At 40.2% G+C, this 22264-nt stretch overlaps 2 protein-coding genes across 4 annotated transcripts; one reads left to right on the forward strand and one right to left on the reverse strand.

Moving 5' to 3' along the window:
* Positions 1 to 140: 140 nt before the first annotated feature.
* On the forward strand, positions 141 to 8816 carry LOC119022195 (solute carrier family 17 member 9-like). 3 transcript variants are annotated; one of them, XM_037102795.1, is made up of 13 exons: positions 141 to 377; positions 1925 to 2122; positions 2964 to 3103; positions 4113 to 4212; positions 4297 to 4421; positions 5447 to 5540; positions 5634 to 5730; positions 5907 to 5994; positions 6097 to 6131; positions 7069 to 7184; positions 8011 to 8066; positions 8156 to 8185; positions 8573 to 8816. In XM_037102795.1, the coding sequence occupies exons 1-13, from the start codon at positions 253 to 255 to the stop codon at positions 8740 to 8742; spliced, it is 1374 nt and encodes a 457-aa protein (XP_036958690.1). In that variant the 5' UTR covers positions 141 to 252; the 3' UTR covers positions 8743 to 8816. The 3 variants fall into 3 exon arrangements, with proteins under 3 accessions (XP_036958690.1, XP_036958692.1, XP_036958691.1); XM_037102797.1 differs by lacking the exon at positions 141 to 377 and adding an exon at positions 1287 to 1610; XM_037102796.1 differs by lacking the exon at positions 141 to 377 and adding an exon at positions 1287 to 1603.
* A 5659-nt stretch (positions 8817 to 14475) lies between these two features.
* ythdf1 (YTH N(6)-methyladenosine RNA binding protein 1) lies at positions 14476 to 22167 on the reverse strand. The gene is made up of 6 exons (XM_037105163.1): positions 21756 to 22167; positions 21313 to 21340; positions 19845 to 19939; positions 18097 to 19752; positions 17121 to 17165; positions 14476 to 16051 (listed from the first exon to the last, which is right to left on the reverse strand). Exons 1-6 carry the CDS (start codon positions 21783 to 21785, stop codon positions 16037 to 16039), a joined length of 1869 nt encoding a protein of 622 aa, XP_036961058.1. The 5' UTR covers positions 21786 to 22167; the 3' UTR covers positions 14476 to 16036.
* Positions 22168 to 22264: the final 97 nt, after the last annotated feature.

Consider the following 22264-nt stretch of genomic DNA (forward strand, 5'->3'; position numbering starts at 1 on the left):
AACCGACAGCTTTATGATTAACAAATATGCCTTTGACATTTACATAGAGGCGTAGGCAAATGCTATACCCAGTAATAACCCTGCCCAGACCTCAGCTGTCAGCCTTGCAAATCAGGTGCTCAATTTAAGTTTTGTCCCAACAAGTTCGACCTGTTTCGGCTCGTCTGCCTGTAGAGATGAGGTAGAGTGGCAGCACTTCTCTCCACAGGAGAGAGTTTCACAGACGACAGAAAAGGAACCAGTGCTGTCTGAATGGCTGACAAGCACACCTCAGGAGACGGCAGGAATGACTACATTGGTTCTATATTGGATCCTAAGATTTGCTCAGCTAATGCCTGTTCTGAAGAGGAAGCAGAAGACCCACACCTGTGGCCCAGGTGAGACTAAGACAGCCTCAAAACACCACACTGAGATTTAGTTTAAATGCTGTCCTGTTGTTTTTAACAAGCTGTACTCTTGTATCTGAAATAAAAGACAAGTGGTGTTTTTAAGAATAAGAATGTGGAACAACGAGGACCCTCATATCATCACAGAGTATTTATGTGAAACGATTTCTTAAAAGACTAAAACGTAAACCATGTGTATGAGACGAATTGATACCTCGATATAAACTGACACTGCAATGTCAAAGACAAATAATGATCTGCATGGCTGGTAGTTTGCTAGAAGAGAAGACCTTTGTTTGTTTTTAGCTATACTGGTGCCATGACACTGTGGATGATAATGTCAGTCTGCCGGTTGGCTCAGTGCTTTGCTCCAGACTGAAATATTTCCAACAACCACTGGATTAATCGCATTCAAACTTTGGGAAACATAAATGTATGATCCCCAAAGGAAGTAATCCAGTGATTTATTCTGTAGCACCACTTGTCAGCTGACATTTTTATATATTTTTTTTATTAAACTGTCTTGATTGGGTGGCCAAGTTCTTTCACTATTTAGGGAGCATAAACTTGAAACTTTGATTGGTATTGTTGAAGTGCACAGTAGCACTAGGATCATAAGTTCCCTTAACTGACTTCCTGCTCAAACTGTAACGCTGCCTGTCAGGCTGAGAGCATGACAACAAGGTAGTGCATAAACAAAGAGCATTCCCAAAAATTAAACAGCACATGCATGATCATTGTATTTTTTTAATCACTACATCTGGTGGACCAAATTAAACTGTACGATGACGAGCCTTGGTCTTGATTATGACCTTTGATAGAGATACCTCAGGGGAAAAACACAAAAATGAAAATTAATCCATTTTATACTCACCCTCGTGTTGATGGAATGTCTGGTCAAATGTCAAAGTCCACAAAACATTACTGGAGCTTCACAACAAACCAGCCTTGCAGCATTCTCCAAAACAGCTGAGGTAGAACGGCACTTGCTTTAAAACTTTGGCTATTAAACAACCCCCCAAAAAAACCCATAAAATGGCCGTTTTGCAGGTACTCTGGCATAATCCAAGTGTCCAGAAAGCCCTGCGATCCCCAATTGATTATTAAAAGATGTTATCTACAACCTCAGTGCACGGTCCAGCTTGTCTGTGTCAGATGGGATGCATGCTAATAATTTTAGCTTAGCAGCTACAGTGAAGATTTCAGTGAAAGAAAAGGTAAAATGTAAATATTGTCTTTTCAAATCTATTCTGGATCTGAATCAGTTCAGTCATGTGTTTAGTGTTAATATTTGCTAATTAAAAAAATAAATCTACTTAAACAGCTTCATGCTATAATTATTGTGACCATGTTAGAAACTGGTGATAGCCTTTTGCTTAGTGCTACAGAGCACTGAGCACATCTGGTGGTGCTGCTCTGTTGTGTGTGTGTGTTGGTTTGTTGACCTTTACCTCTGTAGTTACAGTAGCTTTGGTTACAATTTTGATCCATTATGTTCTACATCATCAAGTAAAACCTGTTTCCCTTCACGCTTGTAGACCTCTGGCACGGAAATGGATCCCGACTCTCTTTATGGGAACCTGCCTGCTCCTCTGTGCCAGGATGGTCATGCCGGTCTGTGCAGTGTCCATGGCAGCCTCTCTGAACTGGAGTAAGATCGACACTGGGCTGGTACTGGGTGGATTCTTCTGGGGTTACTGTTTGACTCAGATCCTGGGAGGACATGCCAGTGACAAGTAAGCAAGTCAGCAGCCTGTGTTCGAATGTATTTAAGTACATTTACTACGACTCTGTACCTCCACTTCACTACATCTCACAGGGAAATATTAAACAGTGTACAGTGTACATTTATCTCACAGCTTTAGTTACTATACAAAGTAACATTTTTGCAGAGAAAACATGAAAATGTTTTTGTTGATGATGCAAAGACAGCTTAGTGAAGACATCACTTCAGGCTCTGGTTAACTGTGACAACAAATTCTCTCTTTTTGCAGAATATTCCTGAACCTTGAATCACTTAGTGGAAAAAAAAAGCTGATTAACTGAGAAAAGAGATATAGAGATATAAAGGTACTAACGAATGTTGTCTATTGATAGTTTAAAAGGCCATTATATAGTTTTGGAGAAGAAATTTAAACTCTGAATGTTTATATTTACAATATTAGTGAGGTAACAATACAAACTCAGAAATATGTTTTTTTTTCCCATAACTGAATGAACAAGCTGCTCTCAGAGGAAAATAAGGTCCCAGAACACTGTCTGAAGCAAGAAAGGTGGCAGGGTCCGCCACATATAAACAAAGTAAAACAGGATGAAGCTGTGTTGTCCTCCAGGTTCAGTTTGTTTATTCAGTTCATTCAGTCATGAAAACAGAGGGTTCGTTTATTTAGTTTGTTTAGGCGTGATGATTTTCCTCCTGATTAAAATTTCTTCGTGCACCTTTAAGTGAAGCATCTGAACATAGCGTAGCATGACTTCACATGGCTCCATTCAAACAATGAACTTTATGGAAGACTGAGTGTTTATTTGGGTTTGGATTTTTCAGGCTTTAACTCTGTGATGCTTGTCGTTTATTAGAATGGGAGGAGAGCGCGTCCTGTTCATGTCTGCAACCTCGTGGGCTCTCATCACAGCCGCTACGCCTCTGCTGGGCCACATGGGCTCTCACACCACCGCTCTCATGACTTTGGCCAGATTCCTGATGGGACTCCTGCAGGGTGAGCACCGTACCGGTTACAGTGTAGGAATAAGCAGTTAAAGGAGTAGTACAACATTTTCAGATGCAAGTGCAAGCGCCTGTTCCACTTTCAGCTTTCTCGAAAACCGCTCATCTAAACTACTTTATATTCGACACTGCGCTTTAGAAAGGCAAAGTCGCACCCCAGCTATTTTGCCTCACGGGACCTTATTACAAAATAAATTTGTACGGTAGTCAATGAGGAGAGACAAATACATTTTGATCCTGTTTGGATTGTGCCATGATTTACACATATGATGTTTGTCAATTAAAAAGATAAAAAGTCCTAGTTGGTAATGATAGCGAAGTGTCATTTAATTTTGTGTAAGACTGTAAGGTAGGACTGTAGGGTTTCAGTGAACACTGACAGCGTCACTCACACAACTGATGGGTGTGTGGACTCTTTAAGGACAAATTTTCAGAGTCTTACCTGTCAGTAGTTTCATGACAAACTGACTCTGTGGGACTGAAAATGTATCTTTTTAAATTGACAAACATCCTATTTTTATTTGAAGTTTAATCTTAATTTATGGCACGGTTCAAACGAAATCAAAAAATAATTTGTCTCTCTCATCACACTACCATACATGTATTTTTCTGAAAAAGCGGAGGGACCATGCCTCTTTGTACACCAGGTGAGTGTGAGGGCGATTGGATGAACGGTTGTCAAGAAACTTTATCGACAGACAGACATACTGAGATTTTGTTAGATAAGTGAGTTCATTTTCTTGCTGAGAGATGGATAAGAAGTTCTGCACTGAGAGCAGTTGCCAGGTACTTCCAGTCTTTATGCTAAGCTAACCCATTTCTGGCTTTACATTTCATACTGTGCGGGCATGAGAGTGGTGTCCATCACTTCATCCAGCTTCTGAGTGAATAAGCATTTCTTCCAAGTGTTAGAACCTTTTTAATAAAAGCTCCAGTGAATCACAGTTTGTGACTGAACTGTACCAGCTCACAGATTTTCCATGTCCTCTAATGTCTTCCAGGTGTTTTCTACCCCTCCTTGGCCAGCCTTTGCTCCCAGCGTGTAGTGGAGGGAGAGAGAGGGCTTTTAATGAGCACCATGAACGCCGGAGGCAATCTCGGGTAGGTCAAACTTACACACTCATCTGTACTTTAACACACCTATCTATCTCTCGTGACATCTTTGTCTTTGTGTTTCTCTGTCAGAATGTTGTTAGCGGGCGCGTTGGCATCCCTGTTGCTGGACCGGTATGGCTGGGAAAGCGTGTTCTACGCTTCTGGTTTCCTGTCTGGCCTCTGGGCATTCATTGTTTGGAGGTGTTTCTTAAAAGGTAAAGCATCTACACTTTTCAGTAATTCCTTAATAGCACACTTGCACAGTGGCAACATGTGTCGGTCGCTCCACCACTGACAGGTACCGGCTTAAAGTATTCCATGATATTTCGACTAATGTACTTTTTCCAGGTCAGATTCAGATACTGATTATCAGTAATCAAGGAGGCCGATAAAAGATATTTGTATCTGTTTGGCAGTAAAAGTTAAAATCTTGGTGTCCGTACATGATGGAATGTAACTTTTTGATAACTTTGGTAACTAGTTACTTTTCAAGTGCAGATTATTAAGTGTTAACAGGCTATTACCTGTGATGTGTAACCAATCAGATAGAGTTGTGGGTGGGACCGTGAGTTAGACTACAGCCTGAGAAACAATGCATCATCAGAGCCAGAGTGAGTCCAGTTTAAATCAAACAAGCCTGATTTTTCTTTGATCAAGATCCATACGTTATTCCCTGAGAAATTAGAAACATTTTGAAAGACTCCCTCTCATCTCGCAATGTCAAAGAAAAAATAAATCAGTCAAGTCAATCATTTATCTGGATTTGAGCCAATAGTTAATGGGGGTCTTTTCTGGGATGAGACCCGTCCTCCATCTAAGTTCTGTTGAAATCTGTTCACACAGGCGTGACAAACACAACCTCCTTGGCGACTGTAATTATCGACCCAGACAATCAGACTGATCCTGACGACTTAAGCGATCCCCTGACTTTCCCTCAGGCGCCACTATGAGGTTGACATTTGTGTTTTTTTTCCATGAAACGTCTCCACTGTTGGATGGACTATTATGACATTAGGTGACACACATTCATGCCCCAGTAAGGATGAATCAATGTACTTTGTTGACCTCTTTCCATCTAGAGTGTTTTGTTTATGTAAACTAATGACGTTATCATCAGCTTCAGCTGTTCTTTGTGTTCAGGTCTAATGGTGGCTAGCCGTGTTAGTTTGTGCCATGTTGCTAAAAGAGGCTGTAACTTTTATACAACAGCGTTACATAACGTGTCGTGTGTGTGCTTCAGGTGAAGTCGCCCCCAAACCGATACAGCTGAGTAGAGAATCTCAACATGTGTCACTGATGCGTGCTCTGAGGTTTCTGACGGTGCCATCTGTCTGGTAAAGCTCACACTCTGCAGTCCTTCAGTGTTCATCCAACACGTGCTCGCTTGAGTTCTCGGCCTGATCCCAGCTCCCTCTCTTCTCCCTCAGGGCCATGGTGTTTGCTCACATGTGCATCTCCAGCACTTCCTACACTTTATTGTCATGGCTGCCAACATACTTTGAGGAATCGTTTCCACATGCCAAGGTATTTGTTCTCTCTACCATATGTTGTCATTAAGCCGATAAAGGTGCTGATCTGTTTAATCTTTGATTGTTCCACCCTGACACTCCAGGTTCTAGACTGAGGCCAAGTACACTACACTGAATAAATTCTTTAAGAAAACTGATTCGTGTTTCTCTCCAACCCGACTGTTTGTGCAGGGATGGGTGTATAACATAGTTCCATGGTTTACTGCAGTCCCATCAGGAATTGGTGGAGGATGTCTTTCAGATCATCTCATTAACCAAGGTATTAAACAAGAGTCTGTATCATTGTGTTGCTGTTGTTTTATCAGTTTTTTTTTTCATAGAAACAGAAATATATTAAAATCTCCTGTTTCTTTCTCTGTAGGATATCGTGTATCATATGTGAGAAAGTTTATGCAGGTAAGTGTGGAAAAAAAAAGCCTGTATATAATTTTGTGTATGTGATGAAAGGCGTGTCTGTGTGTGGTGTAAAGGTTTGTCCTGGCTCGCTGTGGAGCCGTTCACGTTCAAATTTTTCGTGTGTGTTCCAAACATGTGTATACAAGCCTTAAAAGCTTCCGGAGGGCACGTAGAAGAACTGTGAACCACTGTTTTGGGACACAGAAGTGTATGTACCTTTTGTTGAAGAGGAATTCTTTATATGGGCCGAATGAGGTTCACATATACATGGATGTGCAGAGATATTCTGGAGGGGGGAGAAGCTCAGGCAAAACAAAAAGATCCACCTGACATCCAGCATTAAAGTTTAAAGATTAAAGTAAAGATTTATTGATTTGTTGTAAAGCCCCACTGATACTTGATAGCAATATTAGAGAGTATAAAACTCTGATATTGATTTAATTGCTGATATACGCATGTTTTTTTGCAATGAAATGTGGTGTCTGAAGAGTGTCTGTACTATTATTTGCAAGTGATCAGGTTAAATGTTCTGGTCCAGACATCAATATATCTGAATAGGTTGCTATGGTATTGAAATAGGTGTATTTAAACTCTGTACGCTGAGGACGCAGCTCTCCAACATGGAGACACGATCAACCGTCACTCGTCAGGTGGAGCAGCAGATAGTTTACATCAGCGTTCATCGGCAGGCTGTTGTTCTCTGAGTCGTCTTCGTACTTCACATGCTTGCACATTTTAACTGTCGAGCTTAGGACTTAGTAGACCTGTAGACCTGTGAGGCTCCACTACAGAAGTGATAGATTCACATAAATATAATGTATGAAGAAATCAAACTTGTTTGTCAGTCTGCTGGTGTGAGTGCTATATTCAAGTTGGAAGTTTTGGATTGATTGTTTGTTCCTTTAAATATCTCACCTGTCTGTCATTTCATCCTCAGTTCCTTGCCATGGGTGCATCGAGCGTGTTTATTCTGCTGCTGTCTGGAGCTGTCACATTTCCCTCAAGTTTGATTTTCGTCTGCACTGCGATTGGTCTGTGCACCTTCACCAGCGGGTACGTTACTGTTGGAAAGATTCTGTCTGTGTGCTTAAAGGAAAAGTTTTACCTAAAGATGAAAATGGATTCATGATCTGCTCACCTGCTAATTCAAAAAGATGTCATTTATGCCCGCCACACATGTTGAGGGTTTTTTGGGGACTATTTCCTGCAGCAGATGAATACACACCTGCCATATTGTTGGCGGTGCAGACACAGAGATGCCTTTTATGAGAAAATATGGAGTTGATGACTTTTTTTCTGTTTTTGAGCAACGTTTTTTGACTGAAGGATTGTTCCAACAAAGTCCTTGGTGACATTTAGTTAAATGATCCTCAAGAATCTCCACCAGTGGACAACAGAGACATTTGAGACTGTTGACCGACCCAGTGGCTGATGGACCGATCACTCAGTGCGGCCCCGGCTTGACTGGATCTTTTCTAGAGCAGCTTTTCACCACAGTGCTCCTCCCTCGGGCTCTTGTTCATGGCTCAGGAATTTAAGAGGCGCATATTTGTCGCTCGTGTCTTCACTTTTCATCTGATGATGGTTCTCGCAGCTCGCACTCCACCGCGTCATCATGGTTTTACACTAGCACCGGCCAAAACAAAATGTTTATGAGTGATAAGCCGATTGATGACGATTTCAACACCGACGGCCTCTTTGTTTGCACCTCCAACAAAATGGTGGATTTGCTGACGATGATAAAAATATGAACTATTGCCAGACTTACTTTTTATACAGACTATTTTTATCATGTTGTAAAAAAGTAAATTAGAGCTTCTTGTTATATAATTTATTTGTTGATTTAACTGTTGATGTGATGACATTTGTTGTGTTTCAGTGGCGTGACTGTGAATGTCCAGGATCTGACCCCATCATGTGCTGGTGCCCTCTTCGGTGAGTCTCTGTCTGTATTTATGTGTCACGAAACTGTGATAATCGTTTTGCTGATGGACATTTAATCAATATTTCCCTTTCTGCAACAGGTTTTATGAACATGTGTGGTGCTTTTATGGGTAAGTATCTATGTTTTTTTTTTATTTTATGCATTTTTTTCAAGATACAGGAAGCGCCTGTACTTGTTAACTAATGAAGCTGGAATTAAATGGTAAATTCTCAACCCAGTCACCAGAATAAATGTTGGCAGTGGACATTTCTGACATTTTTTTTCTCATACTGCTGACTTTCAAATGTCTATATGCTCAATTTTACTTTGTATCATGTGTCAGCGCTGTGCTTATGCTCTGGTTAGGTGTAGGAACAAAAGTCACTTTGGGATTTTAATTCAATTGCAGAAACATAAACTGCCAACATCTCGTCCTTGTATCTGGCCTGAAATTCCCTGTCGTAACTTCCTGCACTGATCTCACGTGACTCTGTTTTCCTTGGTGTGTTTGGCACAGGACTGGTGGTGGTCTCCTTGTCGGGTTACCTGATTGAGGTCACGCAGTCGTGGGTCACCGTGTTCTCACTCATCGTTTTAATAAATGTCACAGGCCTCGGGGTTTTCCTCATCTTCGGAGATGCTCGTCGCGTTGACATGGACGGACACAGAAAGATGGACTTGTCTTGACCCCGTGTTTCAAATACCAGTCCGTATTTGACTGTGTGACCGGACATTACAAATTAAATCTGTATCAACAGTCAGTCGAATTAACGTTAATTTGGACTTTATTCTTTGCTGAAACTGGCTGTGAACAATGCAAAAAGAATTACCGACACATTAAGGTGATAATGCAGTGTTGAATGGCTGTTATTATTAACGTTTGGACAAAGGAAGATTGATTATGGTGATCCTAAGAGCTGGAAATGCTGCACACTTCCTCTCCTGAAAATGAAGGAAATTGAACGTTGTGCACAAGTTTTTGTTGTGTTGTGTTTAACGTGAGTCACTTTAGAAAACACTGTCTACTAAATGTGACCACATGCTGCAAATATTTGTGAGTGTTTGATATATTTTATGGAGAAAGTTGGATGCGCTCACTGAAATGTTTACATTAAAAATTATTACAGGAATAATGTGAGTTGCTGGTTGCAAAGATGGTGGATTAATTATAGCGAAATCTTTAAAAGGGCCAAATTAAGACGGTCTATTATCAGAACTGCTGGAAGAAGACTTCAGGACCAAACCAGAAGATACTCAGATACACTGAAACCAATGAGGTGCTACTCACGAGCGAGGTGTGAACAAAGACTTGTGTTCTGAAACAGTCCTTTCTACATATATTTATAACAACACATTTTTAAATATTTATTCAACAGAAATGTTTTTTTTTTAAGAAAGCTTTTCAGTTGTTGTGGTATTGTACAGATTGGCTATGATGACACTTTTCTACATGTGTGATTGAAATATATTAAAAAGACTCTTTTTGATGAAGAAATGTTTGTTTTTTCTATGTGAATCCTATCAGATGACATGCAGCGTCCTCTGGAGCCACAAGCCGAACACTTTCACTGCTGTTTGCACAGATGTTTATGTAGTTTTACTCCCAAGACCTGTAAACACACTATAATGACTCACCCAGCTGTCGTTACATCAGTTGAAGGACATAATGAGTGCAGAAAATAGAGAAACTTATGCAAAAACAAACTATACAAGAGCAGCAACCAGTCCAACAACCAACTGAACTTAAATGAATGTGGCTACAGAGGGAGGCTGGAGAAACCCATCCCACCAGGAAGAGATCAAAGTTTGACAATTTAACGTTGCTTAGAATAAAGTTTTCCAATGGTTTGTCATAGTAATGAGTCAGAATCATGAGATACATGTTTACTGTTTGTCTAATATTTTTGCTCTTTGTCTCAAAATGTTTATCCGGAAATTTGACTATTTGTCTCAATATTTAGATTGTTTAAACTCTCAATTTTTATTATTTGTCTCTTTTTTTTTTTACTTTAATCTCAAAATATATATATATTTTTTATCTCAATTTTGGCTTTTTTATCTTGTTATTTTGTTTTTGAATTATCATTATTTTGACCTTTTACTTCATAATTTTGACTTTTTTACTTTTGGATTTTTCATCTCATAATTTGGATTTATTAACTCATACTTTTGTTTTTTTAATCTCAGAATTTGATTAATATGATCGAGATTTTTTTTAGCTCATTATTTTGATTTGAGTTTATAATCTCATTACTTTGACCTTTAATATCATAAATTACACTAAGTCTATTGACTTTAAGTTGATAATTTGGAATTGTAGTTTTTTATAGTAAAATTTTTAACTTTTAGCGGATCATTTGGGACTTATTAATAAATTAATATTGATATTATTTTGACCTTTAACCTCACAATTTTGACTTTAAAAAAAGATATATCATTGTTTTGAATTTTTAATATACTATTTTTTTTCTTTTGCTAACATTTTTGCATTTTTAAGATTTTTTTAATCTCATCATTTTGTTTTTTCAGCTCGAAATTTTTACTTTTTAGCTAAGAAAAGTTGGCTTTTAGCTCATAATTTTGAATTTCTTTGATCTCATAATTCTCTCATGGTTCTATATCTTGAAATTTTACTTTTAGCTGATCATTTGGTTGTTTTGGCTCAATTTTTTGACTTCTTAAAATAAAATCACAAATATGATTTTTCATCTCATAACTGTGAGTTGTGAGTTTGTTGAGTTTTCTTGAGTTTTAGCTGATCTTTTTTTTTTTTTTTTTTTTGCTAAAGTTTTTGCCATTTTAAAATAAAAAAATGTTGTCATCTCATTGTTTGTTTTTTTAGCTCAACGTTTTTAGCCAAGAATTTTCCCTTTTTAATATCATAATTTGGATTTATCTCATTTTGTTTATCTTTTTATTTCATACATTGTTTCTGAAGCTCATTATTTTGACCTATTATGTCATAATTTTGACTTTTTAGTAACATTTTTACTTAAATCTTACTTAAATTATCTTTTAGCTTGTAATTTTTTTGTTAAAAAATTACTTTTTGAGATTAAAAAAAATACGATTTATCATCTCATAATTTTGTTCTTTCAGCTAAATTTTGAGTTTGTCATTTCACTATTTTGAGTTATCATAATTTTAGACTACTTTTAATCGAATTATTTTGGCCTTTTAGTTAAAATTCTAACTTTTTTAAGTTGATTTTTAAAATTTCGCTCATAATTTAGATTTTTAATTAATCTTTGGCCTTTTAGCTCATAATTTGACTATCATCTCAATTTTTAATCTCATCATTTTTTATCTCATAATTTTGAGTTTAATATCTTAATTTAGATTTTCTATCTTAACTTTGACTTTTAAATCTCAGAATGTTTTAGCTAGAAAAGTTGACTTATCATCTGATAATCATGACTCACTATGGGAATATTTTTTTTCCATCAAGTTTGACATCTTTTTGTTTTTGTTTGGCAGAAATGGTCTTCCATATAGATGTTATCTGTCCTTGTTTCAGCACCCTGGTCAGCGCCTGTCACAGCCCACAGAGCTCCTCTGTCCTCTGATGGACACATGAGAAAACACATACAGGACATTAGGATTTGTTTGTTGGAGATACGTGAGAACACACACGGGACATTAAGATGGTCTGATGGACGCTTTAATGGGGGCAGGCGGCGTTTAGCGTTTGACAGCGAGGAGTGGATTCACGTCATGACGTCACCGCTCCAGCCTATGAGGACCCGGCAGCACGCTCATCAGGACAGGGAGGCTTTGATGTAGAGAAATGTTAAATACAAAGAGAAAGCAGAACAAACAGTCTGGTGTGCAGCTTCATCCCGCAGGTGTGATCCGACGTGAAGCGCGTCTTCAGTCTCCTGACAGCCCTGACAGGACATCACCAGCACCGGGCCCGGCCGCCTCTCTGCGCCGCTGCCAGCACCGGGGACTCTATTGTTCGGCCTGCATTTACCTCCATGTCCGCCTCTTTAAATCACATAATGCGCAGGGATGTTTCCACCGAGGACTGTCAGCTGTGGAGCTGAACAACAGCTGCTGTGTTGCGGAATGAAGGCGCGCAGCTGCGCACACCGGAGCTGGAGCTGAGGAGCTGAGGAGCTCATTATGACGGCGTTAGAGAGGAGGTGATAACAAGGACAAGGAGGAGAAGAAGAAGAAGAAGAAGAAGAAGAAGAAGGAGAGGAGGAGGCGGACTGATGTGTGTTTTAAATGTGATGTTTGTGCTCGAGGCTTGTTTCATGCGTGGCCTGTAATATACAGATCTCATGTGAGGACATTTTAAATATGCATCGCGTTTAATGGCGCTCAGGCCTGTCGAGTCATTGTGTTTGTGTGTCTCCGTGCGTGATGGTCACAATCAGACGCGAATCAGAGCTCCAGCTCCCTCCATCAGGGACCAGGGGGCCGCTCCTCGTGTTCACGGCGGACCTTGATTTATTAGCCATACAATTAAGGCACGCGGTGAATGCCAAGAGAGGAATCCCCCTCCACCTCCTCCTCCACCTCCTCCTCCACCTCCCCCTCCACCTCCTCCTCCTCCCCCCGTCCTGCAGCATCCATGAACAGCTTTAAAACATCTGCAGGAAAAACAGCAAACACTGTGTTTCACCACCAAAATGGAACCAGACTGTGATTTTCTTGCAGGTTTTGTGTCATTTTGTAAGATGTTGATGTTTCCATGAGGATGTCACATAAACCAGGAGTGCTTCTTTATTCCAGGGTGGATTGTGGAGCATCAGCTCATTTGTAAAAAAAAAAAAAAAAAAGATATTTACATATATATTTATTATTAGAAATGGACTGATTAGCAGTGATCAAGGTGACTGTTAACTGATGGTTGGAACTGATTTACATTTTCAGTGAAAATAAAAGTTCTTGGTGTCAAAATGAAAAAATAAAATAAAATAAAATAAAAATCAGTAACAAAAAATAACACTTAAATACAATTTTATGGTACTTGAGTATTTCCAATTTTTCCCTACTACTTTACACTTCCACTCCTCCACATTTACTCGAAGATTCAATACCTTAAAGATTCAGATTATTCTTTATTCACGGGCTTTCACTTGTAACCAGTCAGATAGTGATGTGGGCGGGACGTAGAGGACATTTTTAAATTAAAAGGTCTACAATTTATTTTTGAAGTTTTTAATCAGAAGAGAAAGATCTTCACTGACTGATTTCTTTCTGCCCAAACAAACTATTTTCATGACTGAATAAACGGAATAAACAAACCTTAAAGAACAACACAACGTCATACTGTTTACTTTGTTTCTATGTGGCGGACCCTGCCACCTTTCTAGCGTCAATGTTCAGGGGACCTTATTTTCCTCTGAGAACAGCTCAAAATAAATATTTGAGTTTATATTAGTACCTCATTAATATCGTCTCCAAAGCGACGTAGCGCCCCTTTAATCTATTTTATACACAATCAGACACAAACAAAAAAACAAAAACAGACACCGATAATCTGACAAATGCTGAATTTTTCCCTAATAATCATCTTATCCCTATTTATTATCAAATGATCAATCCCTTGATGTAGTTTAAATCAAAAAGTAAGAAGGTGAAATCTTCATTTACAAGGTCCAAGGAGATCTGAAGTTAAAACATTTGCCGATAAATCAATTTACTTGATCAACAAAATAATCTTGCAGATTATGTTCTTAATCAAGTAAATTGATTTATCTATTAATCAAATCTATCTTAATAAATCAACCTTTTTAGACAGACAAAAATAAAATAAAAAATGCCCCCAGAAATTTCAATTCAAATGTGAAGATTTGTTGAGTGTCTTTGTCATATGACCAGTGAACTGGATATCTTTTGGTTTCCAGCAGCTGTTCAGACAAAATAAACAAAAGTCTGACCAACAGTCCAAACCCTGAAGACCTTCAGCAGATTAAGATACATTTACATGTTCAGTCCTCACAGTGAAGAGGCTGAAACCGGAGAGGACTGGGAGTGTCTGGTGAATAAAGTTAAATATATCAGCTGTAAAAACAATAATCCCACTATTTAAGCTTTTAATCAACAGTGGACCAACCTGCCTGCTGTACCTCCTGAACAACAACTGCTGCTGCCGGGAGAGTGAAAGGTCCAAATAAACATCTGAAAGTTTCCGTGCTCCCCTCTTGTACTCACTCGTAGATAACAGCCACCTAAATAAGGCAGATTATTAAAAGATCCACGCGTTATTCCCTGAGAAACTAACGAAAATGGTGATTTGTACAATGTTAAAGACAGAAAGATTTACACACCAAAAACATCCTCCATCCAAACTTCAGTGGTTTTTGTGAAATCCTGCTGACAAACCAACAGACACAGGTGATAAAACTTAAATAATAATAATAATAATAATAATAATACAACATCTGACATAATAAAAAGCCCACAGAGTACAGATAAGTATACCTTTAATAATGATCATGACCAAATCTAAGAATGTGATGGTGACCTCTGATACAACGGATATTTAATTCAGGGATGACTTAAATTTTTTTTTTTCCTTTTTTTGCATAAATTTTTCTATATTCCAATAACCAGTAATATAACTCTGATTGCTCCACAATCATACTCCCTCTCTTTTCTTTCACTCTTGCATACACACAATACAGCAAGCAATTAAAAGAAGAAAAAAAAAAAGGAGTCACAAACATATACCATATAGGCTAGTCTCTGGGTTTTCATACACTTGACAATAAATCAGTTAAGTATAATGCTACAGTTAAACATTTTGAGGCGATCTCAGTTAGAAATGCCGGTACATTAAAGCTTACATTGTCTGAGGATGATGTGGACAGGTTATTATAGCTATGAAAATGATGAGAATGCCAAGATTATAATCATGTTAAGAGAGAACAAGAAACAAAAAAAACAAAAAAAGAAGTGACAGGCCTGGCTTGAGTTTTTAAAAAGCAGTACATGCTACATTTTCCTCCAGAATTTCACTAACAGAGACCTCAGCGAGGGGAACAGAGGGAAAGTCACAGGGGGGGAATCAGACAGAAAGCAAATTTTGTGTCGATAAAAACCTGAAATCATACAGTATATTTGTTTTTTTCCATCCTTTAAATAAGAAAGAGAGGGACCACCTTTAAGAGCAATTGATCTCTAGACGTCTTTTCCCTGAATCTCTACAGCTGAAAATTTTGAGGTACAATTCTGGGAAAAAAAAAAAAAAAAAAAAAAAAAATTACAAATTTTATTTTGTACTAGTGCTGGACAGAAATGTTAAGGCTCCACTCTGGAGACACGAAATCCCACATTTTCTCCACTAAATTTAAATCAGTTTATAAGCCAGGTGATACATTATTCAAAATATTTTTCTAACATTTACGCTTCCTAACGTCACAACCTTGAACGATTAAGTCTATGCATACAGAAACTCTCAGTGTACACATTCCTCCACCAACGTAAGACGCCCCCTCACATTGAAAAAAAGGGGCTTTATAGAAGTTGTTTTTTCTTTTTTTCTTCTGAGCATATAAAATACAACTGGCCACACACAGATAGCAGACATTTGTCAATAAAGTGTTGTTCACTCGTTAAGATTAACCAATACAAGCACTTAACATTTCTCCAACACACAAACCACAAAGTGAACAGTCACTGAATATCAGCAGCATGTTGTCAAGAGATTTCCAAAAAACAGACGTGCAGATATTTGTTACTTATATTTAGTTTAAGAATGCAAGTTCCGGGGTAGCGATAAAGTTTTATAAGGCTAAAAAATACAGAAAAAACAAGAAAATATATATTATTGAAGCGATTCGACTGGTGGAACTAGCTTCATCCCTGCACGCATCTTGAAGACTAGGGAACCAGGAGCAACGTGGGTCAAGAGTTTGACGTGGGCCGAAGTCAACAAAATGAACTAGAAAAAAATATTAGTTTTCAATTTCTTTATGTCCTCGTGTTTCCTCTTTGAATCTAAATTTCGTCGGCAGCCGTCTTCTGTTTACTTCTGACGGTCCTGGGGAAGAAAAAAAAATTATCAAGACATTTTTAGACGGATTAATCACGATCACATCACTTGAACCTAAAATATTCTAGGACGACGCTCATTTTTCAACCAGGCATCACACCAGACTGTGTAACTGACCCGCTTTGTGGTCAAGTTAACAATAAAAAACATCTGCGTACATATTCAAAATAAAAGGCACCAAAACTACTTGGTTAGGTTTACAAGAAGGGGTCATGGTTTCGGTTAAAATAACCGCTTCCTCAAAACCACCAACAGCTGTTTGTCTCACACAGAACTCAAATTCTGGTCACATGTGTGAAACTCGTATATGGGACAGAAACCTGCTATTAAAAACAGGCTCTGGGGCTAAATTATGAAATACTAATACACTTCTTTTAGCTGCTCTTTTTCAAACATTTTGGTATTGACAGATGAGTGACAGCACTCCTTTCCACACAGACGCCCTTCCTCACTGTGTATTCTGGCAAAATTTGAATGAAAAAGAACCAATGAGAATACCAATAAAGAACCAAATTGATAGGGAGTATCAATAAGATTAGTAGTATCGATAAAATCCTAACGAGAATTATCCCTAATGAATAAACCACCTAACTATCTCTGACCTCCTAACTCGGACTGATTAATGGCTTTTCCGATTGTGGTCGTCCTTTGCTTGCATCATTATCGACCTGTTCTGGTACCGTAACTTTATACTCGCCTGTACTTTTAACACCTAGGCGAGCTGAATTGTCACCCTCACACAACTGACCACTAGTGGAACCAGAGGGTCTGTAACACACTATGGCATGAGACTGTGTTTTTTAAACAGTGAGTAACAAAAGTCTTAGCTATCACCAAGAGACTCTCAATTGAATTATTTCATGAAGATCTGACCATGTTATGTTATCATTTTAGCATAAATGAATGATGTACAACAGTAGAACACATTTAATTGCATCAAATATCAACTTTCTGACTTCTTATCTGTGATTCTGCATACATTTGTCTCACAGTGATATCAGTAAATATCAGGCCAAGACCAGAAAGACAGAGAGAAAGAAAAATAAGTTAACATTACCTGATCAAGTCGGGATCGGCTCGGTATTGAGGCAGGCTCATAGCTCTGTAAAAAAAAAAAAACAACAACATACAAAGTCTTACTGAAGAGTCATATCAGAAAAAGACATCTCATCACTGTAAACACCAGAAACATGTTTCAAATAAAAAGAAGGACAACAAGCTAACAAGTAACAGAGTGTACAAATATCATTTGGCAGGGAGGGGGGTGGTTATTTTTTGCTGAAGGGAGGGAGTGGTCTGTTTTGTGAGAGCAGGGAGTGTCTTTCAATTTTTATCTGCCTTCCTTTCTGACATTTATACATAAAAGAAGAGACAAAAGCCACAAGACGGCTTTCATGTGTGCCATCTGTTATAAAAGGTGTGCTTTGCTGGATACAAAACACAGAGGTTTTGCCTGAATCAGCGTTTTGTTTTCATCATTAGGGCTATGACGCACCAGAGTAACATAAAAGAAGTAGCTGACTGATGTGTCAGCCCATTTACTGACACACTGTACTGTATCGCTTTGATAGCATCTTTGACATCTACTCAAACTCACACTGTCATTTTCTTCTCCTGTGACCCGACAGTCTCCAACGTAACGCTGGTGAAAGTGTTTGTATTGTTGAAATGTTGAAACATTTTGGATTAATTAAATGGAGACATTGAAATAATAATCCTGAAGAAGGATAACTCATTTGTATGCAAGGAGGCGCACCACGCACAGGATCTCTAAACAGTAAATACTGTAGACAAACACTGTGATTGGTTGTAAAGATGAAATTAACCAGTTCAATTTTATATTATTTTGGAATTAAATCTCAGTCAAACAGAGGCTCGTAAAACAAAATTATTAACTCTGGGGAGGACCTTGCTTTACTTTTTAAAAACTGAACCAAAGTTTTCTCCACTTCAGTCATTATGGTTCAGTCCCTGTACATCTCTACTCCTCTAATTAAGAAATGTCACGTGTTAAGTCTGAAGGAAATCACTACCTTTTTCACCACCTCCTCCTCCTCCTGCTTCTTCTCGTAGTGGGAGAAGTCATCAAAGATGGAGGTGGTGTGTTTGTACTGGGCAATAATCTTGAGCACCTGCTTCGCCTTTTCCAGAGGAACCTCTTGAGTGTCACGTGAATTGGTGACTGGCTTGTTGTCATTGTTTTCTAGGCGGATGTGGCGCAGCTGGCTATTTGGCACGTCCTTTACAAACAACCAGTTCACATCAAACTTGCCCTTCCACTTGTCCTGCGCCCAAACGCCAGCGCTGGTGCCGTAGTCCACAGGCGAGCGCATTTCGGCCACGCCGCAGAAATGACCGCTGCCGTTGACGCTGAACAACAAGTAGACGGGACCTTTAGCGTTCATAGCTCTGAAGGCTGAGTCCAAACGTTTGTTGCCGTGCTCCGTGCTGCACCAGATGGAGTACTTGATGGAGCGGTGGATGTCATCCTCGGAGTAGCTCTTGATGATGAACACGCGGCCGTTTTTCAGGTTCCAGTCAAACTCCTTGGGGTTGTAGCTGTGGGCTGCACGCAGCTTCTCCAGCACAGGGTGGGACTCTGATCCCGGCTCTGGGGGCACACCCCCACCCCCTCCACCCCCATTACCAACACCACCGCCGTTAGAGGAGCCGCTGCTGTCCAAGCTTCCACCGCCATAGCACAAGTTGCGGTTGCGTGGGGCTACCCAGCGGGTCTGAGGTGTTGGAGCAGAGTTGTGGTTCTGATAGGACTGTTGAGGAGGTGGAGGACCCTGCATGGTCATCTGCTGCACAAGGGACTGGGCAGACTGCAGGGACTGCTGGAGGGGGGGTATGAGACTGGTGGCATGGGAGTGAAGCTGGGGCTGGTGTTGGTGCTGGTGCTGTTGGTGGTGGTGGTGGTGGTGGTGATGGTGGGGGGGTAAAGGAGGGGCCATTTTGGTAATGGTCCCTTTGTTATCCCATGTATCAATGTCCATGTTGTGTTTAATGGGGGGTGGAGGAAGAGCTCCACAGAGGGGTGGTCCAGGTTTGTTCTTGGTCTTTTGCTGCTGCAGCTTGGCAGGTTTACTCGCGATAGCAGCCCATGACGTAGGTTTCGGTGGGGGCATCCCAATCGGTGTGCCACCGTTGCCTGTTGCGACAGCCGCAGCTACACTGCCACCTCCACCGATCACAGAACCACTCTTCAAACCTGAACCACCTCCTGTCACATCCCCACCTATTTTGAGGCCCAGCATGCCCTGCTCCAGGCTGTTCATGCCTGGAGCCTTGCTCAGGGTGTCACTATGAAAACCTGTCTGGCCATCAGGGACTAAGGTGCCTCCTAGAGAGCTGGGTGGGTAGCTATAACTGCCCCCGTAGGCTGAGCTCTGAGTCTGCTGACCCTGAGAACCGCTGGTGCCCCAGGCTGAGAAGGCCGGGTTCTCTGGGAAGAAGTTAAACCTGTGAGGATAGATGCTGCTGCTGAGCCCTCCCGGCTGCCCAAACACTGTGTCGTGCATGAAGTGATGGTCTCCATTGCTGAGGGGGGCATAGGGTGTCAGGTAGGGGATCGGTGGGTCACCTCCTGTAGACCAAGGAGCCTCACTGAGCGGGTAAGGAAACCCAATGGAGGGGGCATAGTAGCTGGACAGGTACGGGTCTGTCATGGATTGATAGCTGTTATTCTACAAACAGAAATAGAATGAAGATAATTTGTTAGGGCAGCAGAATGCGACAGGAAATAAATCAAAATAAAGTGATTTTAGGTTCACAGTACCTGATTAGACTGACTGGTAAGATAAGGCTCAAAGTCATTATCATGGACTGTATCCTTCTGGTGGAGGGAGCCATTCTGCACTGAAACTGGAAAGGCTGCAATAAAATCAAACTCTTGTCAAAGCTCGATCAAATTTTTTCCAAATAGGGCTGCACAACATGGTAAAAAAAATACATCTTACTATGATTATATTATTTTTTTTATCACAAGTTTATGATTTTTACATTTTTCAGAATTATCATGTTTATCTATCACAATTTACATTTCACTGATAAAAAGATTATAATCATGATGACATCTGTTACGACCTGTACCAAACACACATGTTGTTTTAAATCTAGAGAAGAGGATTTGCAGGCCAGGGCATCTCTGCAAAGCCACAGGACCTCAATAGAAAGCTTGTTTGTCACACATTTCACCTTCAACAAGAAAGTGAAGCTTCAAGTGATTTGGATATTGCACTCAGCCATGTTACGGTTTTAGTAACATTTCAATTAAGTGCATACAAACAATAATGATGGCAAGACTAATATGGAGTCTAACATATCTGCATTGTACCAGCTCTGAAGAGCCATTTTTATCTAATTTTATCTACGCTACTGCCACTCATTTATTTCTGACACCTCAGCGACAGAGCAGTGTGAACCCCGTTACAGCTGTACTGAATATACAGTCAGGGAATTAAAGGGCAATTCCACCAATTTTACACATTTAATAGTGTTAAAAGATCTTCTGGAGAACTACTGCATATGTGAAAAAAGTAGTATAGAGTCTTTTGTGGCTGCAGAGGAAACGGCATATAATCTGATGAATGGCTTCCAGTGATGCCACTCAGTGACTACGTTGCATTGTGGGTAATATACGAGCCAGGTTTATAAAAGCAGTCCACTTGGGTAGCATTGCAGTCCTACAGTGATATCACCTTTTTGTTCCCCCTCGCATTCTTCCTCCTTTTCAAAACCGGGTGCCTACATTACCCACAATGCAATTTAGCCACTGAGCAATATCACTGGAGGCAATTTATCAGATTACATGCAGCCACAAAAGGCCCTTTAAAAATAAATAAATAAATAACAAAAAATCCACATATGCAGTAATACTCACAAGACCTGTAGATCACACTTTAATGTGTAAAATCGGTCGAGCTACCCTTTAAGACAATCAGGAGGTGTAATGATTAAAAATAGATTATCCTGTCTGTCCAAATGTAACCTTTAGTGGAGCTGACCTTTTGAAAAGTGAGAGGTGTTTTACGATAAGATGTTTGCTCTCACAATGATCTATCTTCATTTCACCATGAAGCAAACATGCCAACCAAAACGCTGCGGACACATTATCTATTGTTATGTGGATATTGTCTGAGTTTCTTTGATGACATAAGGGCTATTATACATGACACATGAGGCATCAGGTGACAGGTATGTAAACAGGTTTATGTGTCATATTTTGACAGGGGAGCGTCTCTTACCTTTGCTTGCATCTTGTCCCTTCGATGTCTTGGTGGTCGCAGTAAAAGGAGGCACACATGTGAAAGGAGGGATAAAGAAAGCTGGCATGGGTCTCCAGTGTTTTTTCAAGGCATCACACATTATCCTAGCTACACATTGAGATGTTTAGTCGCCTGTTCTGAAAACCTGACTGACACAAAACGTAACAATAAAAATCAAATGAAAAGAAAACGCCGGGCCGTGTTGTCTGACAACATTTCGCCAGTGAGGTGCCCACTGGAAGCTGTGGTCCAGGCCTTTGGTTACCAGCAGAGACCAGTTTTCTAGCTAACCTCCCCTCTCAGATGGCTAACTAGCTGACTAGCAGGCACCGTCTTCAGAGGAGAGGGGGGGGGATGCACACACCGCACATCTCGCCTCTCTGGAGCGATAAAAACCCGGAGCGCTTCTCCTCGCGGCTTACCTGAGGGTCAATACTAGCGGCAGACATCATTCATCCACCAGGTGTTGTGTCAGTTGAAGCCTCGACAAGACGTTCAGTGTGTGAGCCGCACAAAACTCCGCTGTGTGCTGAGAGGCTAATAGCTGAGACAGAAGAGAGAAGCTGTTCCTCTGCGTTACTTTGCTAACAGTTAAACACAGTTAGCAGCAGCTGTTAGCCGCTGTCTCTGTTCGGCGCGGACAGTTTGCTCGTCGTAGCCCTGCTGGCACTCCGCGCTGCCCTGTCGACATTAATCCTGCGGGGCTTCAATCCGCTCCGACCCCCTCACCGTTAAATTAAAATCCAACCAGCCTCGGTGGCCCTGCTCACTTGCCCCAATGGCAGCTTCATCCGGGGTCTGCGAGGCGGAACTGACGTCGGTGACGTAGGCGACGCATCCGCGGCTACCTAGCAGCAGCAGTTGGTGCGTTCCATAGTAACCGTGTTTACATCACGTTCACCGCCCGAAACACTCGATTTTCTCATTATTT

This window comes from Acanthopagrus latus, chromosome 7 (genome assembly GCF_904848185.1).
Source record: "Acanthopagrus latus isolate v.2019 chromosome 7, fAcaLat1.1, whole genome shotgun sequence".
Classification (NCBI taxonomy): domain Eukaryota; kingdom Metazoa; phylum Chordata; class Actinopteri; order Spariformes; family Sparidae; genus Acanthopagrus; species Acanthopagrus latus.

What these genes read in the sequence shown, in the direction of transcription:
- LOC119022195 (XM_037102795.1), top strand. Translation starts at nt 253, where the DNA reads ATGGCTGACAAGCACACCTCAGGAGACGGCAGGAATGACTACATTGGT. An exon ending in GGAGGACATGCCAGTGACAA is followed by an intron (nt 2,123 to 2,963) that starts GTAAGCAAGTCA and finishes GTCGTTTATTAG; the next exon opens with AATGGGAGGAGAGCGCGTCC. An exon ending in AGATCATCTCATTAACCAAG is followed by an intron (nt 5,995 to 6,096) that starts GTATTAAACAAG and finishes CTTTCTCTGTAG; the next exon opens with GATATCGTGTATCATATGTG.
- ythdf1 (XM_037105163.1), bottom strand. Translation starts at nt 21,785, where the DNA reads ATGATGTCTGCCGCTAGTATTGACCCTCAG. An exon ending in GGGACAAGATGCAAGCAAAG is followed by an intron (nt 19,940 to 21,312) that starts GTAAGAGACGCT and finishes ATTTTATTGCAG; the next exon opens with CCTTTCCAGTTTCAGTGCAG. An exon ending in TTACCAGTCAGTCTAATCAG is followed by an intron (nt 19,753 to 19,844) that starts GTACTGTGAACC and finishes TTCTGTTTGTAG; the next exon opens with AATAACAGCTATCAATCCAT.